The sequence below is a fragment of the Manis javanica genome, chromosome 11, assembly GCF_040802235.1.
Source record: "Manis javanica isolate MJ-LG chromosome 11, MJ_LKY, whole genome shotgun sequence".
Taxonomy (NCBI): Eukaryota; Metazoa; Chordata; class Mammalia; order Pholidota; family Manidae; genus Manis; species Manis javanica.
The window spans coordinates 78,969,628-78,997,152 of NC_133166.1; the positions used below are offsets into that span (position 1 = coordinate 78,969,628).

General features: G+C 35.7%; 1 protein-coding gene across 14 annotated transcripts in view; it reads left to right on the forward strand.

The window, feature by feature from the left end:
• CDC42BPA (CDC42 binding protein kinase alpha) overlaps nucleotides 1–27,525 on the forward strand; it is a 288,893-nt gene that overhangs the window by 139,804 nt on the left and 121,564 nt on the right. For all 14 annotated transcript variants that reach the window (XM_073216736.1, XM_073216729.1, XM_037013633.2 and 11 more), the window contains exons 7-10: nucleotides 14,247–14,447; nucleotides 16,071–16,319; nucleotides 18,224–18,303; nucleotides 20,759–20,925. In XM_073216736.1, the coding sequence (XP_073072837.1) occupies nucleotides 14,247–14,447; nucleotides 16,071–16,319; nucleotides 18,224–18,303; nucleotides 20,759–20,925 (697 nt within the window). The remainder of the gene's footprint in view (nucleotides 1–14,246; nucleotides 14,448–16,070; nucleotides 16,320–18,223; nucleotides 18,304–20,758; nucleotides 20,926–27,525) is intronic.

Consider the following 27,525-nt stretch of genomic DNA (forward strand, 5'->3'; position numbering starts at 1 on the left):
ATGTAGTCAGTAGAAACCTGGGTAGTACAAATATTAGACTTAGCAGACAGGGACTTAATGAAACCACTATGAAAGTGATTGAAGAATCAAATGAAAATATTGTCTTAAAGATTGCACAAGTAAGGAATCTCAGCAGAAAAATAAATCAAATGGATCTTTTAGAACATGAAAGGTACAGTAATAGAAATAAAAAATTCATATGAGGAGGTTAACAGTATATTTGAGATGAGAGAAGAAAGAGCCAAAGAATTTGAAGACAGGTCAATAGAGATAATCTAATCTGAAGAACAGAGAAGATTGAAGCAAAATAAATATATGCTCAGGGATTCATTTAGAATCCTAGAAAAAGAAGAGAGTAAGATTGGAGCAGAAAAATTTGTGTAATTGATGGCTCAAACTTACCAATTGTGATGAAAAACACAGTTATAAGGATCTTAGCCTATTTCAAGGTTATGAAAGGAACCCACCTGACCACAATTAAATTTCTGAAAAGTAAATATGAAGATAAATCATTGAAAACAGCCAGAAGGAAAAATACTATAAATAACCTGGGAAAATGGTAAGAATCACCATTGACCTCTCATCAGAAATAATAGAATGATATCTTTAAGGTGCTGAAAGAAAAAAAAATCTGTAGATCAACACTTTTATATCAAGCAAAAATATCCTTCAAAAATGAAGGTGAATTAAAGACATTTTTCAAATAAATGAAAGATGAGAGATTAATTCTTCCTCAGACTTGGATGCTAAAGAATGTCCTTCATGCCAGATATCCTTCATGATAGCTTTTGGATACTTAGATCTATAGGATAAAGAATCAGATATGATAAATAAGATCTACAGGATAGAGTATATTTCTTTTTAAATTTACATAAGAGGCATCTGACTGTTAAGAGCAAAAATAACAACCTTTTAATGTGCAGTAGAAGTAAAAGATACGATAATGGCTACACAAACACTATAAAATGAGTATGTGGAATCATACTGCTTTAGGATAACTAATTGTATGTGTGAAGTATAAGGTGAGGAGTGGATAGTACCACATATGACATGAGAAACGAGAAATAGCATGGTGGTTTTGCTGTAGTTTAAAGTCAGGGAGACTGTGGTGTCATGAAGCTGTGGGCTGCAGTTCCTGAGAGGAGAGTGTGCTGGAGAATTCCTGGCGAGGAACTAGTGTTTCCCCAGAGCTGCGTGTTGTAAGCCCCTTACAGTCAAAGCTGGGGCTCCTTTCCTGGAGTCTGATGTCTATATGACAGAAATAAAATCAATTCTGTCTGTATAGCAGAATAAAGTTTGATGTCCTGATCAGATTTATTCCGGAGGTGCTTGTATATCTTCCTAATCATTCATTCTTTACTGATGATCTGTTTTCCTGGACATATACCATGTTGGTCCTCCATTTAGGAAATTATAGTAAACTTTTTTTTATTTTTTTTAATTGTCATTTTATTTTTATTTTTTATCAAAGTTATCTATACATATTTTAGGAAGACTTAATCACAAAAAAACAGCATTCCTTTGTCCTGATTCTTCCCACCTCCAAGTCCTTATTTCTAGAGGCAGGCACTAAGAAATCTTTTGGAACTTCTGTCCTTTGATATACTTATTTACTTATCGTATTTGTGCTAATGTCTTTGGATTATTTGGCCTTACATGGTCTATGAATTCCCTACCATGGAAGATGAGGAAGATGAGGATTTAGGTCTCTTTGCCCACCTCACTCAACCCATACACTCCCTCTGTGTCTTCCCAGTGTAATTATCACACAATCTTTCATTAAATCCTGTCAGTTTTTTTTTATTATACAAATATTGTTTGTAGTTGTGCCATGCAGTTCATTTTAATTATATTGCTTTTCTTGGACAACTTTTTGTTCTCTCTGGAGTAAGTTACCACTTTTCTTTGACTTAGTTTTCTATGTAACTCTCACCAATTTACCCCTAAACTCTCCAACACACATTGAATAACTTAGCAATTCCTTTTTCTCTCAGACACATTAAATAAATTGGTGACTCCCTTTTGTCCTTTGGAGCTCTCATCCTGGAGTCCTACATTTTCCCTTCCCAGCCAAGGCTGTTCTGTAGGCCTATCCCCAGTTCTCCTCCTAGGACTACCTTTGCTCATTATGGGTTCACTGTGTGGCTCTATTGTACTGGAAGGCTTTAGGATGCTCTGTTCATTTCCAGTGTTTTCTGGAACATTATGGTTATGTGATTTTGCGTGGGTCATTATCAGTTAGCTGGGCAGCTGTCTCAGTTTTAACCTTTCCCAGGTCTTGTGACTTTCCAAGTAAGTTTCAGTTTGCTTTTTGGCTCTTACATCTGAGTTAAAAATATACCATCTTAATCACTATACCTTTATAAACAGTCAGTTTTTGTGAGGGGGTGTCCTACTATAATTCTTTTTCTTCTCTGAAGTTATTTTCTTTTATGTCTGTTAATGAAGTTTTATAATCATGTTCAGTATAAATACATTACCTATATTTGTTACATTTGTTCCTAGACACCTTGTGGATTTTTTTCTGGCTATTATAAATGATAACTTTTTTAAATTGACAATTTAATAATTATGTCTGTTCTTTAGGACCACAATTTATTTTTGTACATTCATCTTGAAACTAGCAAGCTTTACTGAATTTTTTTATAAGTTTAAAATAACTTGTAGATTTTTCTAGATTTTCTATATAGACAGTCATATAATCCAAAGATAATGACTAGTTTGGGATTTTGTCCTTTCCAATCCTTATATATATATTTTTTCCTTATCATATAGTCAGTGACCTTCAGTATAATATTAGATAGGTGTGGCAATAGGGACCTTCTTTGCCTTTTTCCTTACTTTAATGGTGTTTTCTGTAGTTTCAAATTAAGTATGATGTTTTCTGTAAGCTTGTATATATTCTTTATCAGATTAGGGAAATTTCAGTTTCTGGTTACCAAGAGTTTATTGTTACAGTTGTTATTGTTGTAACCAAATGATTTTTCTGCATCCATTGAGATAGTATTAGAGTGCTTTTCTTTTATCTGTTAATCTGATAAATGACATAGATTGTCTAATGTTAAATCATCCATTCTTTGGATAAACATAACTTTACTATGAAGTTGTATTGATATATTTGACACAGATTGCTAGAATGGTTCTGCTACTATTTTATATTGAATTGTTACATGTGATTCATAGGTGAGATTGATCATATCTGAGATTACAGTATAATTTTCCTTCTCATACTGTTTTTGTCTGATTTTTGTATTTAGGTTATTTTAGCCTTATCAAATGAACAGGGCAGCTGTATCCCCTCCCCTTACCTGTTTTGGCTCTAGGACAGTTTATACAATACAGGAGTTATTTGTTTCTTACATAATTGGTGAAACTCACTTTTAAATCAGCTTTGCCTAGGTGAGGTTTTGCTTTTCTTCCGTTCTATTTTGTTTGTTTCCCAGGTAGATTTTATACTATTGATTTAAATTTTTTAATGGATATAGGTCTCTTTGGTTTTCTATTTCTTCCTGAGTCAGTTTTGGTAAGTTATATTATTTTAATGAAAACTATGTATTTTATCTGATTTTTCAATTTTACTGGTCAAAAGGTGTTCAAATTGTACCCTTCCTAGTTTTAAAATCTTTGTTACATGTGTAATTTCATCCTTTTTTTCTATTCCTAATGTTTAATTGTACTTTGTTTTTCCTTCATAAGTTTGGATATAAAGCATTCTATTTCTCAGTTCTAAATATTTTCCAACTTTAGTTAGAACTCTTCTGTGGACTATTAACTATTTAGATGTGTGCCTTGTAGTATCCATAGTATTATATTTACTTGTTTAACTTACAGGATAATTTTTATAAGTGTTACTTGTTTGTTTGAAAAGAATACATTCTAACTTCTGGTGCAGGTTTCTACATATGTTCGTAAGATTAAAGTGGTTAACTTCAAATTTTTATTGTCTTGCTAGTTTTACTTCTTTTTGATCTGTTATTTAAAAATCCTTATTATGAAGTTGAATTTATTAGTTTTCCCTTGTAATCATCAGTGTTTCCACATCTTTTTTGTAGCTATGTGATTGGGTACATATTATTCACAATGCTATTCCAGGGCATTTTCTTTTATAATTATGTTAATGAGTTTTCTAAAATCTTAATAATGATTTTGGCCTTAGAATCTATTTTGACTGATATTAGTATAGCTACCTTAACTTTCTTTTAACATCTACTTGGTGTAGCTTTTCCATCCCTTTACTTCTAAATTTTCCATGTACTTATGTTTAGGTGCACCCCTTTTAAACAGATTATTGCTGACGTTTTAAAATATTTGTTGATTAAATGTTCTCTCATCCAGTGTGACAACACTGTCTTTAAATAGGTGAATTTAATTCATTTATGGGTTCCATGCTTATCGGTGTATTTCTGTTTATTTCTAGTATCTTGTGCTGTTTGCTATAGTTTTGTATGTTTGCATGCATGCTTGGTGTTTCTGTTTTTGTTTTTCCATTTTCATCCTCCCTTCTATGAGCTTTGTCAAATATAGTTTTATTTGTTTTTCTTTACTTCTTTGGAAGTTAGAGTCTATTTTAAATATTTTAATGTTTCTCTTTAAACATTTAATATTTCTAGTTTACCTAAAGCCTAGAGTTAATCAGTTTCTTCAAAACAATAAACTTATGTTATCTTAGGCCACATTACAAAAATTAACTCAAAGTGGATCAAGGACCTAAATGTCAGAGCTAAAACTATAAAATTCTTGTAAGAAAATAGGGGGAAAGCTTTCTGAGATTGGATTTGGCAGTGATTTCTTGGTTACATACCAAACAACAGGAACAAAAGAAAAAATAGATAAATTGGATGACATCACTGTTAAAAATTTCTGTGCATCAAAGGAAACAATCATCTTAGTGGAAAGTCAACCTATGGAATGAGAGAAAATAGTTGCAAATCATATATCTGATATGACGTTAATATCCAGAATGAGCTCCTACAACTCAGTAACAAACGATTCAATTAAAACTGAACAAAAGACTTGAGAAGATATAAAGATGGCCAACAAACACAAGAAAATGTGTTTGACATCACTAGTTATTAGGGAAATGCAATAGCTCACACCCATTAGGATGGCTACTCTAAGAAAACAGAAAATAACAAGTGTTGACAAAGATGTGGAACCTTGTGCACTGTTGGTGGGGTTGTAAAATACTGTAACCACTTTGGAAAACAGTATGGCAGCTCTTCAAAAAACTAAAAATAGAAAAATACCATCTATCCAGCAATTCCACTTCTGTGTATATACTCCACAGAATTGAAAGCAGGGACTCAAAAGTGTTTTTAAGGCTGAATAATATTCTGTAGTATGCACATACCACATTTTCTTTATCAGTTCATCTATTGATGGACACCTGGGTTGCTTATATCCCTTGACTGTTGTGAATAATATTCTATGAACACATGGTACATACACACTATGGAATGTTATTCAGCCTTAAAAGGAAGGAAGTTCTGACACATGCTACAACATGGATGAAACTTCAAAACATTATGTTAAGTGATATAAGCCAGAGAAGGACAAATATGTTTTCATTTATATGAGGTCCCTAGAATAGTCATATTCATTGACATAAAGTACAGTGATAGTTGCCAGGGCCTGGGGGATGGGGAAATAGGGGAATTATTGTCTAATGGGTACAGAAGTTCAGTAAATGTACTTAACGCCTCTGAACTTTACACTTAGAATTGATTGTAATGGTATGTTTGACGTTATGGGTATTTTACCACAGTTAAAAATGATAATTAAAAAGTAAATTAATTTAAAATAAAAAAAACAAACAGACCATTTTAGTCTTAATTACTCCCTCAGTAACATGTTATTGTCTAATAGTGCTTTATAGTGTTTTAGTTCCATCTTATTTTTCAACCTTTTAAGTAGCTGTTCTTCCCCAACTGCCGCCTCTCATACTCCCCCTCTTATTTCTCCTCCTCCTTGTCCTCTTCCTCCTCATCTTTATCATTGTTTTATCCAATTAATGACAATTTGGATATATGTGAATCTTTACTAATAACTTTGCTCACAGTGCTTCTAGCATTGCATTCTTGTACCTGGGTTAAATTTCTTATTTTCTGAAGTATGTCCTTTAGTACTTCTGTTTATCTGAAAGGGTCTGTATGTGGTAGTTGACTTACTGTGTGTGTGAAAATGTCTTTATTTAACCCTCATTCCTGTAGCATAATTAGATAGGTAGGGAATATAATATTGGCAGTTATTTTGTCTCATCACTTTGAAGGTACAATTCCATTTTTTTCCAACTGCTGTATTAGTACTAATAATTCAGCTGTCAGTCTAATTTTCCTTCCTTAGTAGGTAATCTCTATATTCTTTAATGTTTTTAAGATCTATTTGCTTTTGGTGCTCTGCAGGTTAGTTACAATGTGCATAAAAGTAGATATAATTTCATTTATTTTTTCATATATTTTACCTATTCACTGTGTTTTTATTTAAATGACTAGTTTTTCTTTTTAATTTTTAGGACTTGTTTTTTATTTTTCATCTTTTTCTTTTCTTATGCTTTTGATTTTTTTTACCATTTTTAATAGCTTTAGTCATACTTATTTCATGAAGTAGAACTGACCATTGTTAGGGGTCTAGTTGTATTGTTTGTTCAGATTTCTGACTTCTGCTCATAATGGGATATTTGTTTATTTAGGTTATGTTATTGGATTGTGAGCTTATCTTCAATGGGTATTTATGTGTGAGAATTATATGTGGCCAAGTTTCAGCATATGTCCCAGAGTACTTTTGAATTTGTTATGCCAGGCTTTCTAGGGGCACTAACCGGTACCAGTATTTTTGCCAGTTTCTTGACTTGAGAATTGGATCACAGAAGCACCATGCAATAGAGTTCCAGATTGTGGGACTGTGACCTAAAGTTACAGACTTCTTCACATACCATCCACAAACAAGATAGACAGAATGTTTTATCTCTTTCTACTAAGTGGCAGATTTTTATAATTCACCTTTCACTTACAATATACCCTTTTTTTTTGGTATCATTCATCTACAATTACATGAGCAACATTATGGTTACTAGACTCCCCCCCACTATCAAGTCCCCACCACATACCCCATTACAGTCACTGTCCATCAGCATAGTAAGATGCTATAGAATCACTACTTGTCTTTGGGTTGTACCTCCTTCCCCGTGCCCCCACCCTACATTATGTCTGCTAATTGTAATGCCCCTTTTCCCCCCTTATCCCTCCCTTCCCACCCATCCTCACCAGTCCTTTCCCTTTGGTAACTGTTAGTCCATTCTTGGGTTCTGTGAGTCTGCTGCTGTTTTGTTCCTTCCGTTTTTTCTTTGGTCTTATACTCCACAGATGAGTGAAATCATTTGATACTTGTCTTTCTCCACCTGGCTTATTTCACTGAGCATAATACCCTCTAGCTCCATCCATGTTGTTGCAAATGGTAGGATTTGTTTTCATCTTATGGCTGAATAATATTCCATTGTGTGTATGTACCACATCTTCCTTATCCATGCATCTACTGATGAACACTTAGGTTGCTTCCATTTCTTGCTATTGTAAATAGTACTGTGATAAACACAGGGGTGCATATGTCTCTTTCAAACTAGGCTGCTGCATTCTTAGGATAACTTCCTAGGAGTGGAATTCCTGGGTCAAATGGTATTTCTATTTTGAGTTTTCTGAGGAACCTCCATACTACTTTCCACAATGGTTGAACTAATTTACATTCTCTCCAGCAGTGTAGGAGGGCTCCCCTTTCTCCACATCCGTGCCAACATTTGTTGTTTGTCTTATGGATGGTGGCCATCCTAACTGGTGTGAGGTGATATCTCATTGTGTCATTGTGGTTTTAATTTGCATTTCCCTGATGATTAGTGATGTGCAGCATGTTTTCATGTGCATGTTGGCCATATGAATTTCTTCGTTGGAGAAGTGTCTGTTCAAATCCTCTGCCCATTTTTTATAATAGGGTTATTTGCTTTCTGTTTGTTGAGATGTGTGAGCTCTTTATGTATTTTGAATGTGAACCCTTTATTGGATATGTCATTTATGAATATATTCGAATATATTCTCCCATTCTATAGGATGCTTTTTATTCTATTGATGGTGTCCTTTGCTGTACAGAGCTTTTCAGCCTGATATAGTCCCACTTGTTCATTTTGCTTTTGTTTCCCTTACCCAGGGAGATATGTTCATGCTGAAGTTGCTCATGTTTATGTCCAAGAGATTTTTGCCTGTGTTTTCTTCTAAGAGTTTTATGGTTTCATGACTTACATTCAGGTCTTTGATCCATTTCGAATTTACTTTTGTGTATGGAGTTAGACAATGATCCAGTTTCATTCTCTTACATGTAGCTGTCCAGTTTTGCCAACACGAGCTGTTGAAGAGGCTGTTATTTCCCCATTGTATATCCATGGCTCCTTCATCATATATTAATTGACCATATATTTTTTGATAATAGCTGGACTCTGTATTCTGTCCCATTGCTCTATGGGTCTTTTTCTTGTGCCAGTACCAAATTGTCTTGATTACTGTGACTTTGTAGTAGAGCTTGAAGTTGGGAAGCAAGATCCCCCTGCTTTATTCTTCCTTCTCAGGATTGCTTTGGCTATTCGGGGTCTTTTGTGGTTCCATCTGAATTTTAGAACCTTTTGTTCCAGTTCCTTGAAGAATGCTGTTGGCATTTTGATGGGGATTGCATTGAATCTGTAGATTTCTTTAGGCAGGATAGCCATTTTGACAATATTAATTCTTCCTAGCCAAGAGCATGGGATGAGTTTCTTTTTGTTAGTGTCCTCTTTAATTTCTCTTGAGAATGTCTTATAGTTTTCAGGGTATAGGTCTTTCACTTCCTTGGTTAGGTTTATTCCTAGGTATTTTATTCTTTTTGATGCAGTTGTGAATGGAATTGTTTTCCTGATTTCTCTTTTTGTTAATTCGTTGTTAGTGTATAGGAAAGAAGATTTCTGTGTATTAATTTTGTGTCCTGTAACTTTGCTGAATTCAGATATTAGTTCTCATAGTTTTGGAGTGGAGTCTTTAGGGTTTTTTATGTACAATATCATGTCATCTGCAAGCAGGGACAGTTTGACTTCTTCTTTACAAATCTGGATGCCTTGTATTTCTTTGTTTGTCTGATTGCCATGGCTAGGACCTCCAGTACTATGTTGAATAACAGTGGGGAGAGTGGGTGTCCCTGTCTTGTTCCCGATCTTAGAGGAAAAGCTTTCAGCTCCTTGCTGTTAAGTATGATTTTGGCTGTGGGTTTGTCATATATGGCCTTTATTATGTTGAGGTACTTGCACTCTGTACCCATTTTGTTGAGGGTTTTTATCATGAATGGATGTTGAATTTTGTCCAATGTTTTTTCAGCATCTATGGAGATGAACATGTGGTTTTTATCATTCTTTTTGTTGCTGTGGTGGATGATGTTGATGGATTTTCAAATGTTATACCATCCTTGCATCCCTGAGATGAATCCCACCTGATCATGGTGTACGATTCTCTTTATGTATTTTTGAATTCAGTTTGCTAATTTTTTGTTGAGTATTTTTGCATCTATGTTCATCAGGTTTATTGGTCTGTAATTTTCTTTTTTTGTGACGTCTTTGCCTGGTTTTGGTATTAGAGTAATGCTGGCTTCATAGAGTGAGTTTGGAAGTATTCCCTCCTCTTCTATTTTTTGGAAAACTTTAAGGAGAATGGGTATTATGTCTTCTCTAAATGTCTGATCAAATTCGGCGGTGCATCCATCTGGTCTGGGGGTTTTGTTCTTGGGTAGTTTTTCGATTACCAATTCAATTTCATTGCTAGTATTTGGTCTGTTTAGATTTTCTGTTTCTTCCTTGGTCAGTCTTCCAAGGTTGTATTTTTCTAGGAAGTTGTCCATTTCTTCTAGTTTTCCAGCTTGTCAGCATATACGTTTTCATAGTATTCTCTAATAATTCTTTGTATTTCTATGGTGTCCATAGTGATTTTTCCTTTCTCATTTCTTATTCTGTTTATGTGTGTAATAGATTCTCTTTTTCTCTTAATTAGTCTGGCTAGAGGTTTATCTGTTTATTTTCTCAAAGAAACAGCACTTGGTTTTGTTGATTTTTTTCCTATTGTTTTATTCTTCTTAATTGTATTTATTTCTCCTCTGTTCTTTAATAATCTCCCTTCTTCTGCTGACTTTGGGCCTCATTTGTTCTTCTTTTTCCAGTTTCAGTAATTGTGAGCTTAGACTATTCATTTGGGGTTGTTCTTCCTTCTTTAAATATGCCTGGATTCTTATATACTTTCCTCTTAGACCTGCCTTCTCTGCATCCTACAGAAGTTGGGGCATTGTGCTGTTGTTGTCATTTGTGTCCATATATTGCTTGACCTCTATTTTAATTTGGTCATTGATCCATTGATTATTTAGGAGCATGTTGTTAAGCCTCCATGTGTTTGTGAGCCTTTTTTTTCTTTGTTCAATATATTTCTAGTTTTATACCTTTGTGATCTCAGAAGTTGGTTGCTAGAATTTTAATCTTTTTTAATTTACTGAGGCTCTTTTTGTGGCCTAGTATGTGTTCTGTTCTGCAAAATGTTCCATGTGCACTTGAGAGGAATGTGTATCCTGCTGCTTTTGGATGTAGAGTTCTATGGATGTCTGTTAAGTCCATCTGTTCCAGTGTGTTGCTAAGTGCCTCTGTGTCCTTACTTATTTTCTGTCTGGTTGATCTGTCCTTTGGAGTGAGTGGTGTGTTGAACTCTCCGAAAATGAATCATTGTATTCTATTTCCTCCTTTAATTAGTATTTGTTTCACATATGTCAGTGCTCCTGTGTTGGGTGCATATATATTTATAATAGTTATATCCTCTTGCTGGAGTGACCCCGTTATCATTATGTAATGTCCTTCTTTATCTCTTGTTACTTTCTTTGTTCTGATGTCTATTTTGTCTGCTACAAGTACTACAACACCTACTTTTTTCTCCCTATTTGCATGAAATATCTTTTTCCATCCCTTCACTTTTAGTCTATGATGATTCTTTATTTCTCTCCCTTCTTATTCTTCCTCTTCCACTCTTTATATGTTAGGTGTTTTATTGTGTACTCTTTTGTGTTTCCTTTGACTGCTTTTGTGGATAGTTAGTTTTTTTTTTTTGTCTTTAGTTAGTATTTGTTTGGTCTGCTTTCTTTGCTGTGATTTTATTTTCTCTGGTGACATCTATTTAGCCTTAGGAGTGCTTCCATCTAGAGCAGTCCCTTTAAAATATCCTGTAGAGGTGGTTTGTGGGAGGCAAATTCCCTCAAGTTGTGCTTGTCTGGAAATTGTTTAATCCCTCCTTCACATTTAAATGATAATCATGCTGGATACAGTATTCTTGGTTCAAAGCCCTTCCTTTTCATTGCATTAAATATATCATGCCGTCCTCTTCTGGCCTGTAAGGTTTCTTTTGAGAAGTTTGATGATAGCCTGATGGGTTTTCCTTTGTAGGTGATCTGTTTTCACTCTGTGACTGCCTTTAATACCCTGTCCTTGTCTTTGATCTTTGCCATTTTAATTATTATATGTCTTGGTGTTGTCCTCCTTGGGTCCCATGTGTTGGGAGATCTGTGGGCTTCCATGGTCTACAAGACTATTTTCTTCCCCAGCTTGGGAAAGTTTTCAGCAATTATTTCCTCAAAGACACTTTCTACCCCCTTTTCTTTCTCTTCTTCTTCTGGTGGTTTGTGGGAGGCAAATTCCGTATAATGCAAATATTGTTCCATTTGTATTGGTCACACAGTTCTCTTAATATTCTTTTATTCCTAGAGATAGTTTTATCTCTCTCTGCCTCAGCTTCTCTGTATTACTGTTCTCTGATTTCTATTCCATTAGCAGTGTTTTGCACCTCATCCAGTCTGCTCTTAAGTCCTTCTATCGATAAGTCCTTCTATCGATTGTTTCATTTCTGTTATTTCCCTCCAGACTTCATCCCTTAGCTCTTGCATATTTCTCTGCAGCTCAATCAGCATGGTTATGACTTTTATTTTGAATTCTTTTTCAGGAAGATTGGTTATATATCTATCTTGCTAGGCCCTCTCTCTGCGGTTGTTTGAGTTATTCTTGACTGGACCATGTTTTTCTGCCTTTTCATGGTGATAGAAGTGATTGCAAGCAGGTGGCATGTGTGTCAACTGGAAGAACAAAGTCCCTTCCTGCCTGCAGGTCACCTTGCCGTTCTCCAGTGCCTGTGCCGGTTACCCGCACACAGGGAGCAGTCTCTGGGTTGATATCCTGAGTAGCCGTAAGTGGGGTGGCCGTCGGGATAGCCTTGGGCACTGCAGAGGTTCGCAGATGTGCCCGGTGTGTTCTCCTCCACGAATGGCACCCCTTCATGCCTTCTGGACCTTGCCCTGGCTTCCTCTGTCTGTGCTGGGCAGCTGCACGCCACCATCACCCTCTGTGTCTGTCCCAGTTAGCTGCTCTCTGAGAAGAGACTCTGTGTGGTTGCTGTGGGTGGGACTGCTCCCCGGCTGCTCCACAGCAGTGGTGGGTCAGCCAGTTTGCTTGCAGTGCTGGTGGCGGGATTGAACATCAGGCTCCTTATCACCTGCATTGCCACCCAGGGGGTTAGGGCACCTGAAGTTCCTTAGATTCCCAGCCTGCTGGGCTGAATGTACCGGGTCGATTTTGTCCACCTGTTAAACCCTTGTCCCTTTAAGACTTTTAAAGTGCTGGCTTTTCTTTTGTCCCATGGGAGCTGGCTGTGGGGACCTGCTCACAGTCTCCTTCTCAGATTTTACTTTTAAGTTTCTGTAATATCCAGTACACTATGCGATGTGTGTCTGTGCTCCTAGTGCAGATTACTAGGACTGGTTATATAGCAGTCCTGTGCTTCTACTCCTTCTCCACTCTGATTCTTTTCCTCCCGCTGGTGAGCTGGGTGGGTGGAATGCTCAGGTCCCTCTGGGTCATGGCTTTGTATCTTACCCTTTTTGTGAGATGCTGAGTTCTCGCAAATGTAGATGTAGCCTGTCTGTTGTACTGCATATTATGGTCTCTCTTTTAGGAGTAGTTGTATTTGCTGTATTTTCAAAAATATATATGATTTTGGGAGGAGATTTCCACCACCCTACTCAACGCTGCCATCTTGAGCAATCACCCCTTACAATGTACTCTTTATCGTAGAGGTTATGTTGGTCAGCCTCTCACTCGGAACCTCATGTAGGCTCAAGGTCTCTCCTTCTGTTCTTCACTTATATGTTAAAATTTAAGTACCTAGAAAATGAAAACCAGCAATTCCCCAACAACACTCCTAATGATTATCACCCTGGCTCTCAACCATTTCTTGATTATTGGCCCCTAAGAACTTTAAAAGCTCATTTGTATGATTATAAAAGTAGTTGTTGTATTTTTTCTAATATTGTCAAGAATTTGTAATGGAAGAGTTTTCAAGTTACTTAATCTCAGTATTGCCAAAGAGGAAATCTATTCTAATAATTAATTAAGAATGGTAGTGTATTCTAGAAAATCTAGAATATTAACCATTATTTTGCCTTGAGAATGTTCATTTTTTGATGTTCTTTTAAAACATACAAAGAACCAGTATTCTGCTTTGGGGCACCTTACCAGGGTATGTGCCCAGGGTCTTTCTTAGCTATATCTAACTTGCCATAATTATATGCACAACTATTTACCTCTATTGGAACTTTATTTTTTGAAGGATAAGTTTTCCCCCTTTATAGATTCTTAAAAATAATAGTTAGTTTGCTGAACATTATTAACATTTATTTCCTTAGTTTTCCATTAATGTTTAAATGTTTCAGTATAATCTCCAGGCTGCTCATAGTTATTACCTAGGGTTTTTTTTTTAGGTTCTTTTATTCCTCTCCCTAACTAATTATAGAATTTTCACAGTTCAATTTTTTTATGTACATGTTGGACAGATAATATCAATAATGAGAATGTTCTAAAATAAATATACAATTTGTTGTTAATGGCTGTGGTGGTCAAATGATGTTGTTACCCTAAATGTAGTTAATTAAGTAGCAGATTTAATAAAGTACTAAAATGTTATGAAATCTGGAGAACTATTAGTGTGGAGATTATATAAAATTTAACCTATATGTGCAAGGTTCATGTACAAATTCAGATAGTGGCAGTTTTAGTTGTTAATGAGATAACATCTATTGTGTATCTAAGTAAATGTAAACATTTTAATATAAAAATGATTGTTTGTTTCTAATGTAGTAGATCGCTAAAAACATGTGAACTTCTTCAGGTCCAGTCCTCAGTGGCTGTTGGAACTCCAGATTATATCTCTCCTGAAATCCTTCAAGCCATGGAAGATGGAAAAGGCAGATATGGACCTGAGTGTGACTGGTGGTCTTTGGGGGTCTGTATGTATGAAATGCTTTATGGAGAAACACCATTTTATGCAGAATCTCTGGTGGAGACATATGGAAAAATCATGAATCACAAAGTTAGTATATTTTACTGTTTTTCAAATTAATGTAAATAATACATATAATAAATTTAAAGTAATTATTTTTCTAAAAACAAGAAGCAGTCTCATTTTTATGCTAATAAGGGACATGACAAACATGAATAACCAACGTCCATAAATTATACATAGATTTATTAGTTCTCAGCTTCTGTGTTTTATTAGAGATGATAATAAATAGGAAATTTAAATGGTCCCTCCAGTAAAATAACAAAGATCATAAGCAGACAATTTACATCATTATTACACTAGTATAATGTGAATAGAGTGCATTTAAAAAACTCTCAACCTTAGTAGTAATAAATAAAATGCAAATTAAAATAAGAATGAGATACTTTTTTCTTCCCTGGCAAAGATGAAAAGAAAAATAGTACTCTGTACTGTAAATAATTCAGCAAGATGGACATTTTTAGACATTGTTGATAGTAACATAAATTGATGTAACATTTCTGTCAGTAAGTTTCTAAGTATGCACCTAGAGTATTAAAAAAATGGTCAGAACTTTTCACTGAGCAACTTCAATTCTAGGACTCTACCCTAAGGAAATATTCAGTAGAACAAATATGTAATACAAGGATACCTATTCAGTATTGTATATGATCACAAAACACTGGAAACAATCCAGATGCACAGAAGGTATAAATTAATAAAATAATCCATTTAGTACCAAATGAAATATAAGTAGATTGTGCATAAAGAGAAAAGAAAGGTTTTGAATGATTGGTCTCAGAAGATCATGGGCAATTGCAAAAACTGTAATATGAACAGGAAGATCCCAAAAGTAGAGTGGCAGTCTATCCTTTACTTTGGTCTGGTGATACACTTATGATTAGCTGCTTCCTATAAATGAATACATCAGTTTTATAGAGTTGATTCTTTTCTACCTGGCTACAAAGATAACCTGCTAAATAGTTATAGAGATTTGAAAGACAGGAAATGGCAACAAAGTTGTAAATAGCACTTACAGGATTTCAGAAAGAAATCATTGAACTGTAACATGGTTCTTCACAGAACCTGGAGCCAGACAGCTTCAGTTCAGATCCCAGCTCTGCCATTTTCTAGTTGTGTTACCTTGAGTGAATGGCTTGATCTTTGTGCCTTTGTTTCTTCATCTGTAAAATTAAGCTAATGGTTGTACCTACCTGAGATGATTGCTCTGAGGATTGAGTTAAATGAGTGGAGCACTTACAGAAATATCAAGCACATGTTACATTCTTTACAAATGTTTATTATTATTACTTTGTCATTAGTATGTGACTTCTATGACCATTATCTGTCATCTATACCCTAATGAAATATTGAATCAAACTCTTGCTATTTGTAATGAATCCTTTTAATTATGACAGCAGTTCAAAGTATTTTAGCATTTAACTTATTCTTTCTACAGCTCTTGTATGACTAAGTCACATATGAAAAGAAAACTTGTTTTAAGAAAATGATCTTGCTCATCCCTGTATCTCCCTTGGTATCAATACTTTATACTAATATCCACTTACTAGATATATTTTAAAGAAAATGTATTCTTAAGAAAATAAGTATTAACTGTCCTACTTAGTAAGTTAAATACTGATTTATATTTTGTTTCTAATATTCTATGTTTAGGAAAGGTTTCAGTTTCCAGTTCAAGTGACTGATGTGTCTGAAAATGCCAAAGATCTTATTCGAAGGCTTATTTGTAGCAGAGAACATCGACTTGGTCAAAATGGAATAGAAGACTTTAAGAAACACCCATTTTTCAGTGGAATCGATTGGGATAATATTCGAAACTGTGAAGCACCTTATATTCCAGAAGTTAGTAGCCCAACAGATACATCAAATTTTGATGTGGATGATGACTGTTTAAAGAATTCTGTAAGTATGGCAGTGTGAAGTGCTGTCACTATTTCTTTTTAATGTGGTTATAAAGTAATTTTATGGGCCATCTTGTCCGTTATCAGTCAGACAGTTATCATGGCTTCTAATATTTATTCTCTCAAAAATCAAGAAATTAAGCATTAACTGAGGTGAATGTTGTTATTCATGACAAGGAACTAAATTAAAATTAAAAGACTTACTCTTTAGATTAATTGTGCTATCAGGTTTCCTAGGAAAAGGCCACGTAGATGTGAAAAAAAAATAGACTTTGTGATGGCATAGGGAAAAAGTTGGCAGATTTCTCCTTAAAAACCACCATTAAACTGGACAAAGTTATCAAAAACAACCATTTCAAGGGCTTGACAAATCAACCCAAGAAACTGAGAAGCATTTACTCATGAAAAACTGCTGCACTTTGGTTAGAAACATTCCCTGACCCTCAGTGGGACAGTAGAGCTGCTAGTGTGGAGCTGCTTATAAAAACCAGCAGCCTTCGTGCCAGACTCACTGACTTGATTCAGAAAGCTAAATCCCCACACCCAGTGGTGTTGCTACTAAGAGTAACAAACTTGACAGGAAATGGGTGGGCAGAGAAGATCTACAGCCTTACTGGCCTGAAGTTAGCCCTGTTTCAGGGAAGTGGCAGACCGGCAGACTGCATAATATTCATTTGTTGTTAGCTTGTGAGCCATGCTAAAACAGGCCAGCATAGCTGTCAACCAATATCCTAAACCATTAGGTTATATTAAATTCAAATTCAGGACAATGAGAATATATAATTTTTATGTTTTTTGCCTTTTTAGCCTTCTCAATTTGAACTTTGTTTTTATTCAATGATATTATTTCTTTATCATTTTAATTATGCACTAAGAATTCTTATATTAATTTTATATTACATTTCACTGTTCGGTAAGTACCATCAAGGCAGATAAGAACTTCTCATGCTTTCCTCTTTGGACCACACAGGAAAGAATTAAATGGACTTTTCTCATCAGTTCGTTCTTAGAAGAATTACATTTATTGTTAACAAGTTGTGAGTCATTCCAAATTAAATACATGGTAGAGCTGATTCTGATTATTTGCAGTAGTTATGTTTAATAACGTTGCCATGACCACTGTATTAGTGAATGTGAAACCATGGCTCCTAGGGGAAATAAAGGGCTAGAGTACTGTTAGCCTCTGGTCATGACAGTTTAATCAGCTGATCAATACATAACCTTGTTTTATGTGTGTTTCTATTTAAAGACACCTTATTTAATAAATATTGTTGACTAGTTAACACTGAACTCATGGCCATCAGCACTGTAGCTCAAGCTTGAATGAAGTTTATCTAACACACATTTTTTTGTAAGAAGGCACATCACAGCCTTTTTAGGAACAGTAGTTGGCACTTTAGCACTATGCTAGGTGCCATTTTAAACAGAGAAATCATCCATAAAAAGCATGAATATTCAAAAAACATGGCTTACCAGACCTTGACAAGAACACTTGTTTGCAGTATGAGAGCTGAATCAAGAAGGCAGAGCGTCTCCTTGTTCAGCCCCAGCTGGGAACATGGGTATAGGGCAACTCAAATTTTTCTTTGCTCTGCGCATGTCTGCCAGTGACCACGAAAGTACTATGAGTATTATGTGTAGTTAAAAAAAGTTTTAGGGATCAGGCACATTTGCAAATATGAAATGCATAATGATGTACTCTCAATACCAGACTTCATCTGTAATTTCATTTTATTAGAATTTTCTAATAGCTGTGTTCATGTTCTAAATTTTATATCACCAAACATTGGTACCAAACTTATAAATGTTAGATTGACTTATCACATATTCCCTATTGCCAGTTAATATTTCTAGCCCAACCTACAGGTCATAGTATTTTCTTAACAGATATTCTTCCTCTTTTAGGAAACGATGCCCCCACCAACACACACTGCATTTTCTGGTCACCATCTGCCATTTGTTGGTTTTACATATACCAGTAGCTGGTAAGTTTGAAAAGTTAACCTAATTTGGACAATTTAGAGCAGATTAAAATAAATTGAGGTTTTAAAAAATAATAATAGAGCCTTGTAAATAAAAACATTTTCTAAACAGAATAAAGCTTCTGCTGGGAAAAGTTAGACATTACGAAATGAATAATCATGTGAGAATCTTAACTCATTTTGGAGGGGAAGGGTGAGGACAGGTAGAGAGCTGAATGAAGCTTAGATTTAACTATGGACGATGGAGCAGGCATTAGAAGAGCCTGTGCTCTTGAATGAGTATTCTCTAGTTGTCATGCTTCAGAGCTCTCAGCCCATCTGCCTCAACCATCTTTTCACTGACCCTTGTTACCCTCCTTACCCGGTTTAGATTCCTTGAGAATAATTATAGTCTCTCCTGTGTACCCCTTAACTCTTTGACTGTCTCTCATTCTGTTACACTAACAGGTTTGCTAAGTCGACATTCATTACCACAGTTCAGTTTTCTACCTGTACCTGTGCAATTCAGAGTATCTAGAAAAAGTATCCAGTCATTACTGGTTTCACCTTAAGTCCATGATTACCAAACTCATGCGCCCCTTACTGCTTGCCTAGCAAATTACTAAACTACCCAAGCCTATTCACTTGTTAAGTACTTCATACTTCTACTTTCCTCTGAAGCATCTCTCATTGTCACTCTCACCTGATTATCTTGCTTTCTGTTTCTCCAAGAGATGGAAGCAAAGAGCAACTTGTGCAGGCTTCCATTACCACGTGTGCCTCCTGCAGATCGGGACCTATCTGTCCTGTCTGGGTGAGCTGTGTGAGCTGAGGCCCACCGCCTCTGCCACTTCTTGCCTCCTCTAGTGCATTGCTCTCTCTTATATCATGTTTCCCTTTCTGTGTCACGTGTGTGATCAGATCATTCCCATCAGCTCACAACTGCAGTTTTCTCTCCCATCTTAAAGCAAAATAATGAAATCTCTCTTACTTCCACATTCTTTACCTGCTACCAACCATTATATGTGTCCTCTCCACTTTATAGTGAAGTTACTTCAAATTGTCTATATTTTGCTCATTTTTCTGTCACTCTTCTTTCTTGTCACCACTCTGCTCAGATTTGACTCTCATCACTTCATGCAAACTGCATTTATTGATGTCACCATGGACCTCCACCTTGCTAAATTCGGTGATCATTTCTGAGTCCTAGTCAAATTATTTGCCTAGTTTCAACTTGTCATGGCTCCTTCCCATGGTAACATTCTTTTCCCTTAGCTTCCTGGGCACTTGCCTGATTTCTCCTGAGCTTTCTGGCCACTCTCATGTCTTCACTTCTGATGCCTCCTAATCTCCCTGTGTGCCATGCTCAGTCTTTTAATCTTTTTCACTTACACACTCTGTGGCACTCTACCAGATATCTGCTGATGACTCCTAAATGTGTCTCTCCAGCTGAGACCTCTCGCCTCTCTTTTACTTGAAATCTCTCTTAATCACCTACTTCATACGTTTATGACATTGTTTCTTTCATTTTTGTGAACCCATCTGAGAGATCCTGCTAAAAGATTACTCAGAACATGTCACTCCCCTGTTCAAAATCAGTGCCCCAAGTTCCCCAAGTGCAGGAGCCTCATGGCTTAACTCCAAACCCAAGTCCTTATTAAGACCCTAGATGACTGGCTCACGTCATTTTTCAGACTCTTTCCTGCTGCTCTTTGCCTTGCTCACTTCACTCCTGCCTCATGAACATGCCAGGCGTACTCTTCCCAGGGATTCTTTTCTTTTTTTCCAACTGTCTTGGATGCTTTCCCCCCCTAAAATTCCCTTGGCTGGTCCTCTTCCTGTCTTTGGACTTTATTCAGTTACTTTGTGAGTGATGACTTTCCTTACCACTTTATCTGAAGTTTTATTTCTCCCCCTAAATACTTAATTTCCCCCTTGCCTGCTTTAGTTTTCTCATTGGCGTTTAACTCTAATGTACTGAATATTTTGCTTTTTTGTCTTATCTGTTTCTGTCTCTGTTACTGGAATATAAACTCTGTATGGGCAAGTTTTGTCTGTTCACTTCTCAATGTCCAACACTTCAAATATTAGTATTTAAGTTGTATCAAAGACAATATTTCACTTCTGAATCCCAGATGCTGGTGAGAAGGGACCATGGTTGGTGTCTCTTGACTGTTTGACTTCGGTGGTCATGTTGTTTTGAACTACCAATAGCCCTTCAGCAAACTTCATTTTATAGTTTTTGGTTATTAAAAGAAAGTCAAGATAGTTTGGGCAATTCATGTTTTCACTTTTAAAAGTGCTTCTGAAAAGTAATTTATGGTGATTTTACAAAAAAATACATTTACAGTTGTTCTGGATTGTTAACTAACTAGATATTCAAATAAATCCATGTTTTAAATGAACAATTTCAAAAGGTTATCTTTTTTCTTAAACTATTTATTTCATTGTAAGGCCATATTTTTTTTCTTTTTTCCAGTGTTCTTTCTGATAGGAGCTGTTTAAGAGTTACTGCTGGTCCCACATCACTGGATCTTGATGTTAATGTTCAGAGGACTCTAGATAACAACTTAGCAACAGAGGCTTATGAAAGAAGAATTAAGCGCCTTGAGCAGGAAAAACTTGAACTTAGTAGAAAGCTTCAAGGTAAATTTATTTATTATTTTTAAAAATCTTTTAAAAAATTTTTATTGAAGGACATACAGTAAGATGCACAAATGTTAGTGTACAGCTGGTTGTATTTTGATGTGTTTACATACACATGTAACCATCACCTAGATCAAGATATCAAACGTTCTCAATAGTTTTTATGCTCACCCGTAAATATGTTTTAAAGATAGTGCTGTCCCTTTCTGAGATGGACTCAAAGTGTTAGGAACTGTTTATTATAACTGGTTGTTCTATCTTGAAAATTCATTAAGTGGGAAAAAGTTGTAGAAATTCATGCCTAATATAGTATAATACCATCCATGTAAATCCATAAAATTTGTGACTATCATATTTCCTCAGTCCTTAAAAGTTCTGGCTCCTAGCAAGCTGTCATTCTATATATCATCGCTCATGATGGAATATTTGGTGATTTAAAAATGCACATTGGCAAACCTTTTAATGTTCTGACTTTTGGTCTCTTGCTTCTTCACTTTCAATGATCTTGCCCTGCACGCTACTTCATCCTCTCCTGCTTGTGGTAGTAACATACATGTTGAGATTACTGTATCTCAAAGTCTTTATTAATTTCACTTTCAAGCAAACCTCCATAATCTCCTGCTCATGATACTCCTGTTAACTCCTTTAGTCTCTTCCCTGTTCCTCTTACACTCTAATTCCTCTCCGTGGTCTGAGTCATCCCCACACATAACCTCAGAGTGATAGCCCTCCTTCCCTGTATCCCCTTTGCCAGAACCCAGCTGTCTTTAAATGTATTATGTTTGCAACTCTGCAGTTGAAGGTAGCTTAGAGCACATAGTGCGCTGACTAGTCCCACCTTAAATTCACAACTAATAGCTGACTACTGCTGCCCAGCAATCCTGCTTCCTTAGCTGGTGTCCCTGCCCTGTATTGCAGAATTCAGTGGTCATTTCCCAGCCCTCACCTTTTAGCCTATTAGCATCTGACCTGTTGGCCATGACCCTCTCTTCTTTCTTCTTTTGGCTTCCAGGACACTTAAATCTCTTGGCTTTCTTTTTGCATATAAACCAGTTGTTCTCAGGCTCATTTGCTGATTTCTCCTTACCCCTTTGACCTCTGAATGTTAGGGTACTCCAGAGTACTCCATGCTTTTTGTTGTTCAGAACTGTTAATTCTCTTATACTTCACATCTGAACCATCACAATTGATCTAGCATCTGATTCTCACTCACTGTGGCACTACCACACCGTTTCAAATCACTATCAACTCCCACCTATATTATTTTAATAATTTAAATAACAATAAAAAGTTATGTGATAACTTCTAATTGGCTTCCCTGCCTTACCTCTCCCCCATGAACCTCCCCCTTTCTACAGTCTGTTTTCAATGAAAAAGCCAAGTAATTCTGTTAAAACACAATTTAGATCATTGTGGTGGCTTTCCATCTACTTTCAGGTTCCTGGACCCTGTATGTGTGTGCATGAGAGGGAGGTTTTCTATGCACAACCCCAAGCAATTCTCCAGCACCATCCGGGTGTCTGAGAACTCAATGCAGTTCTGACACTCTGCCTGGAGACAGCACCAGATTCCCCAGGTTAAGGGCTCTGTCCTGCAAGATTCCCCTCCCCGCCCCCGACTCCAGATGCCAGTTGCAAGCCCCAGGCTCTTACCTATGCTTCTGACTTACCAGCTACAGATTGGAGGTTCCAGTGACCTTCCCCTTAGGTTTAATTCATTTTCTAGAGGCTCACAGAACTCAGGAAAATTATGTTTGTCAACGTAATAAAGGATACGAGTTAACAGCCAGATGAAAAGATACATAGGGCAAGGTCCCAAATAAAGGAGCACATGTCTGCCAGTGACATGGAATTTGGGGCCTGGCTATATGGCACGTGGAAGCCTTCTTTAGAGAAGCAAGATGCAAAAAAATAGCAAAGTGTTCTTTTCTTGGGTTTTGGTGAGGGCTTCATTGCATAGTCATGATTGACAAAGTCATGGGCCATCGACTGACTCAACCTCTAGCCCCTCGGCTTTCTCCCTTCCCCAGAGGTTGGAGGATAGGGGCTGCGAGTTCCCATCCTCTGATCCCTGGGTAACCAGCCCTGAACCTCGGATGAGGTCAAAAGACTCTCTACTAACGTAACAAGACACCCATTTGACCTTAGAGCTCTGAAGCTTTTTTTTCTTTTTAGGAACTGTGGATGAAGACCAAATATATCTAAGAAATATATTTTAGTCATCTGAATGAGCAAATATATTATTATAATTCATTATGTTGAACCTTCTCACTCGCATTAACAGTCAAACTCATTTCATTGCCCTAATGTTATATTTTTATAACCTTATTACCTTTATGACTTCATTCCCTACCACTGTCCCCTCTGTTTTTTCTGTTCCAGCCACCCTGGGCTCCTTGGTTGGTGTTTTCACAAACTGGGGAGATCCCCACCTCAGGGCCTTTGCATTAGCTGTTACCCTGCCTTAAATGTTCTTCCTTTGGTATTTGTGGGACTCATTCTCTTACCTCCTTTGGGTTTCTGCTTGAATGTTACCTTTCAGTGAGGCCTTTCCTGACCACTCTAAGATTTAATCTGGCTTAATCCCCAACACCATCTCCCTTTCCTGCTTTATTTTCTCCAAAATAAAGGATGTTACATACAGTGTGTTTTACTTACTCATTTTGTGAGTAAAGGACTGTATGTATAAATAAACAAGATATTTGTAACTCTTCAGAGAGAAAAAATCAGAGTTTTGCAGTAATAAAATTTTGCCATTATCCTTTTAGAGACCCAGGGGAGAAAAATGAACTATAGACATCTATAAAACAGACTGTTTCCTGTTTTTCATTAAGTTGTTAAAATCTCTGCATGCGAATTATTTCTTCTTTATGACTTTAGTTGTTTTAATTTTTTAATTAAACATATGTAACATATAACATTGTATATTAAAGTGTATAGTGTATTAATTTGATATTATACATGTAATGTGATTGCTTCTGGTTTACTTAGCACTTATGTCACATTCCATAATTACAGTGCAGTATTATCTAAATCCATTATACTGTGCATTGGAGCTCTATGGCTTATTCATTACTTATTCCAAGTATGTACCCTTAAACTACATCAGTCTTATCACGCCACCCCCATTCCATGGTAACCACCATTTTACTCTGTTTTTTTTTCTACAAGTTTGGCTTTTATAAATTATACATACAAGTGCTATCATATAATACTTTTCTTTATCTGTCTGACTCCTCTCATTTAGCATAGTGTGCTCAGGATCCCTTCATATTGTTGCAAATGGCAGGATATCCTCCTTTCTCCTGGTTGAATAATATCTCATTGTATCGATATACACTGCATCTTTTTTATCCATTCATCCATTGATGTGCAGTTAGGTTGTTTCCACATCTCAGCTATTGTGAATAATGCTTCAGTAAAAAATGGAGTGCATCTGTCTCTTTGAAATCCTGTTTTCATTTTTGGTTATATAACTAAAAGTGGAACTGCTGGATTGTACGGCAGATAATATTTTTAATGTTTTAAGGAACCTTCATATTGTTTTCCATAGTGATTGGACCAATTTACATTCCTACCAACAATGTACAAGAACATCATAATGGCCAACAGGACATCAATAATTTTTCTTTCACCACATCTTTGACAGCATCTGCTGTGTTTTGTCTTCTTGATGATAGCCATTCTAAGGTGTGTGGTGATACCTCACTGTGGTTTTGATTTGCATTTCCTTGATGATTAGTGATATTGAGCATGTTGAAAAATGTGCCTGTTGGCCATTTTGATGTCCTCTGTGGAAAAATGTCTACTTAGTTCTGCCCATTTTTTAAATCAGACTGTTTGCTTTTCTGTTAAGTAGTATCAATTCTTTATATATTTTGATATTAGCCCCTTATCTTCTATAGGATTTGTAAATGTCTCCCATTCTGTAGGTTTTTTCATCTTCTCAATTGTTTTTGTTTTTTTTTTTTTTTGCTTTAGAGAAGCTTTTGAATTTGATAGTCCCATTTGTTGATTTTTGCTTTTGTTGTTTGTGCTTTTGGTGTCATATCCAAAAAATCATTACCAAGACCAATGCTGAGGAGTTTCTTACCTCTGTTTTCTTCTAAGAGTTTTATGGCATCAGGTCTTATGTTTAAGTCTTTGATCCATTTTGAGTTAATTTTTGTGAGTAGTGTGAGATAAGGGTTTAATTTCATTGTTCTGCATTGGTTTCTCCAGTTTTCCCAGCACCTTTTGTTGACGAGACTATCCTTTCCCCACTGAGTGTTCATGGCTCTCTAGTTAATATCAGTTGATTGTATATGCTGGGATTTAATTCTGGGTTATCTATTCTGCTCCATGAAGCTATGTGTCTTTTTTGTGCTGGTACTATACTGTTTGTATTACTGTGCCTTTGTAGTATAATTTGAAATCAGGGCACATACCTCCACCTTTCTTCTTTTTCCTAAGGATTACTTTGACTATTAAGGTCTTACGTTGCACATAAATTCTAAGGTTGTTCTGTGAAGAATGGCTTTGGTATTTTGATGGATACTGTGTTGAATTTATACATGGCTTTTGGTAGTAAGGACATTTTAACAATATGGGATGTGTTTCCATTTGTTTATGTTTTCTTTCATTTCTTTCAGCAGAGTCTTGCAATTTTCATTGTATAGATCTTAGTTTAACTTTATTCCCGAGTATTTTATTGGTTTTGATGCTATTTTGAATGACATAGTTTTCCTTATTTCTTTTTCAGATGTTTCCATGTAAAGGAATTCAACTGATATCTAATCCCACAACTTTACTAAAATTGTTGATTAGTTCCAACAGTTCTTTGGCTGACTCTTTGGGATTTTGTGTGTATAAAAATCATATCATTAGTAGTAGTGGCAGTTTTACTTGTTTCTTTCTAATCTGGATTCCTTTTCTTTCTTTCTATGGCCTAGTTGCTCTAGCTAGGACTTCCAGTACTTAGTTGAATGAAAGTGGTGAGTGTGGGCATCCTTGTCTTGTTCTGATTTTAAAGAAAAGCTTTCTGTTTTTCTCCATTGAGTATGTTAGCTGTGGGTTTGTTGTATATGGCCTTTAATTATGTTGAGGTATATTCCTTATATATCTACTTTGTTAAGGGTTTTTAACATAATAGGATGCTGTATTTTGTCAAATGTTTTTCCTCCATCTATTGAGATGATCATGTGATTTTTTTTCCTTTAATTTTATTGATGCAGTATATTACATTTATTGATTTGTATATGTTTAACCATCCTTGTATCCCAGGGATAAATCCTTGATAATGGAGTATAATCCTTTTAATGTGTTCCTGAATTTAGTTTGCTAATATTTTGTTGAGAATTTTTACTTCTGTAATCATTGGGGATATTGATCTATAGTTTTCTTGTCATCTTATCTGGTTTTGGTGTCAAGGTAATGCTGGCATCAAAGAATGAATTTGGAGGTGTTCCCTCCTTGATATTTTGGAAGAGTTGAGGAGGATTGATATTAATTCTTCTTTACTTTTTTGACAGAATTCATTGGTAAGGCTGTCTAGTTCTGGGATTTTCTGTTTAAGAGGTTTTTAGTTATAGATTCAATCTCTTTACTCATTATTGGACTATTCAGATTTTCTCCTTTCTAATTCAGCCTTGGTAGGTTGGGTATTTCTAGAAATGTATGCATTTCTTCTAGGTTATGTAATTTCTTGCAAGTTATTGTTCATAGCAGTCTATTATGATCCTGTGTACTTCTGTAGAATCAGTTGTAATGTCTCCTCTTTCATTTTTAATTTTATTTATTTATGTCTTCTTTTTTTCTTACTCTAGATAAAGGTTTGTCAATTTTGTTTATCTTTTTAAAACCCAGCTCTTATTTTCATTGATCCATTCTATTGTTTTTCTAGTCTCTTTTTCATTCATTTCCACCCTCAATTCCTTATTATTTCCTTCTGCTAACTTTGGGCTTGATCTGTTCTTTTTCTAGGTCCTTGGTGTATAAAGTTAGGTTGTTTGAGGTCTTCCTAATTTTTTAAAATATGTGTTTACTGCTATAAACTTTCCTTGTAAAACTGCTTTTCTGTATCCTACAAATTTGATATGTTATATTTCCATTTTCTTATGTTTTGAGATGATTTTTTATTTCTCTTTCAATTTCATCTTTGACCCAGTGATTGTTCGAAGTGTGTTGTTTAGTTTCCACATATTTGTAGATCTTCTCACTTGTGTCTTGTTGATTTTTAGTTCATACCATTGTGGTCAGAAAAGATGGTTGGTATGATTTCAGTCTTCTTAAATTTGCTGAGATTTGTTTTGGGCTCTATCAAATGATTTAGCCTGGAAAATACTCCATACGTATGTGAGAACCGTGTGTATTCTGCTGTTGGATAGAATGCTCTGTATATGTCTGTTCAGTCTATTTGTTCTAAATTAAGGTTCAAATCCAGCCATTTCCTTGTCGACTTTCTGTCTGGACAGTGTATCCATTGCGAGCAGTGGAGTATGGAGTCCCCTACTGTTGTTGTATTGTTGTGTATTTCTCTTTTAAGATCTGTTAGTACTTGCTAAATGTGTTTTGGTGCTCAGGTATAAGGAGGATATATATTTATAGTTGTTATATATTCTTG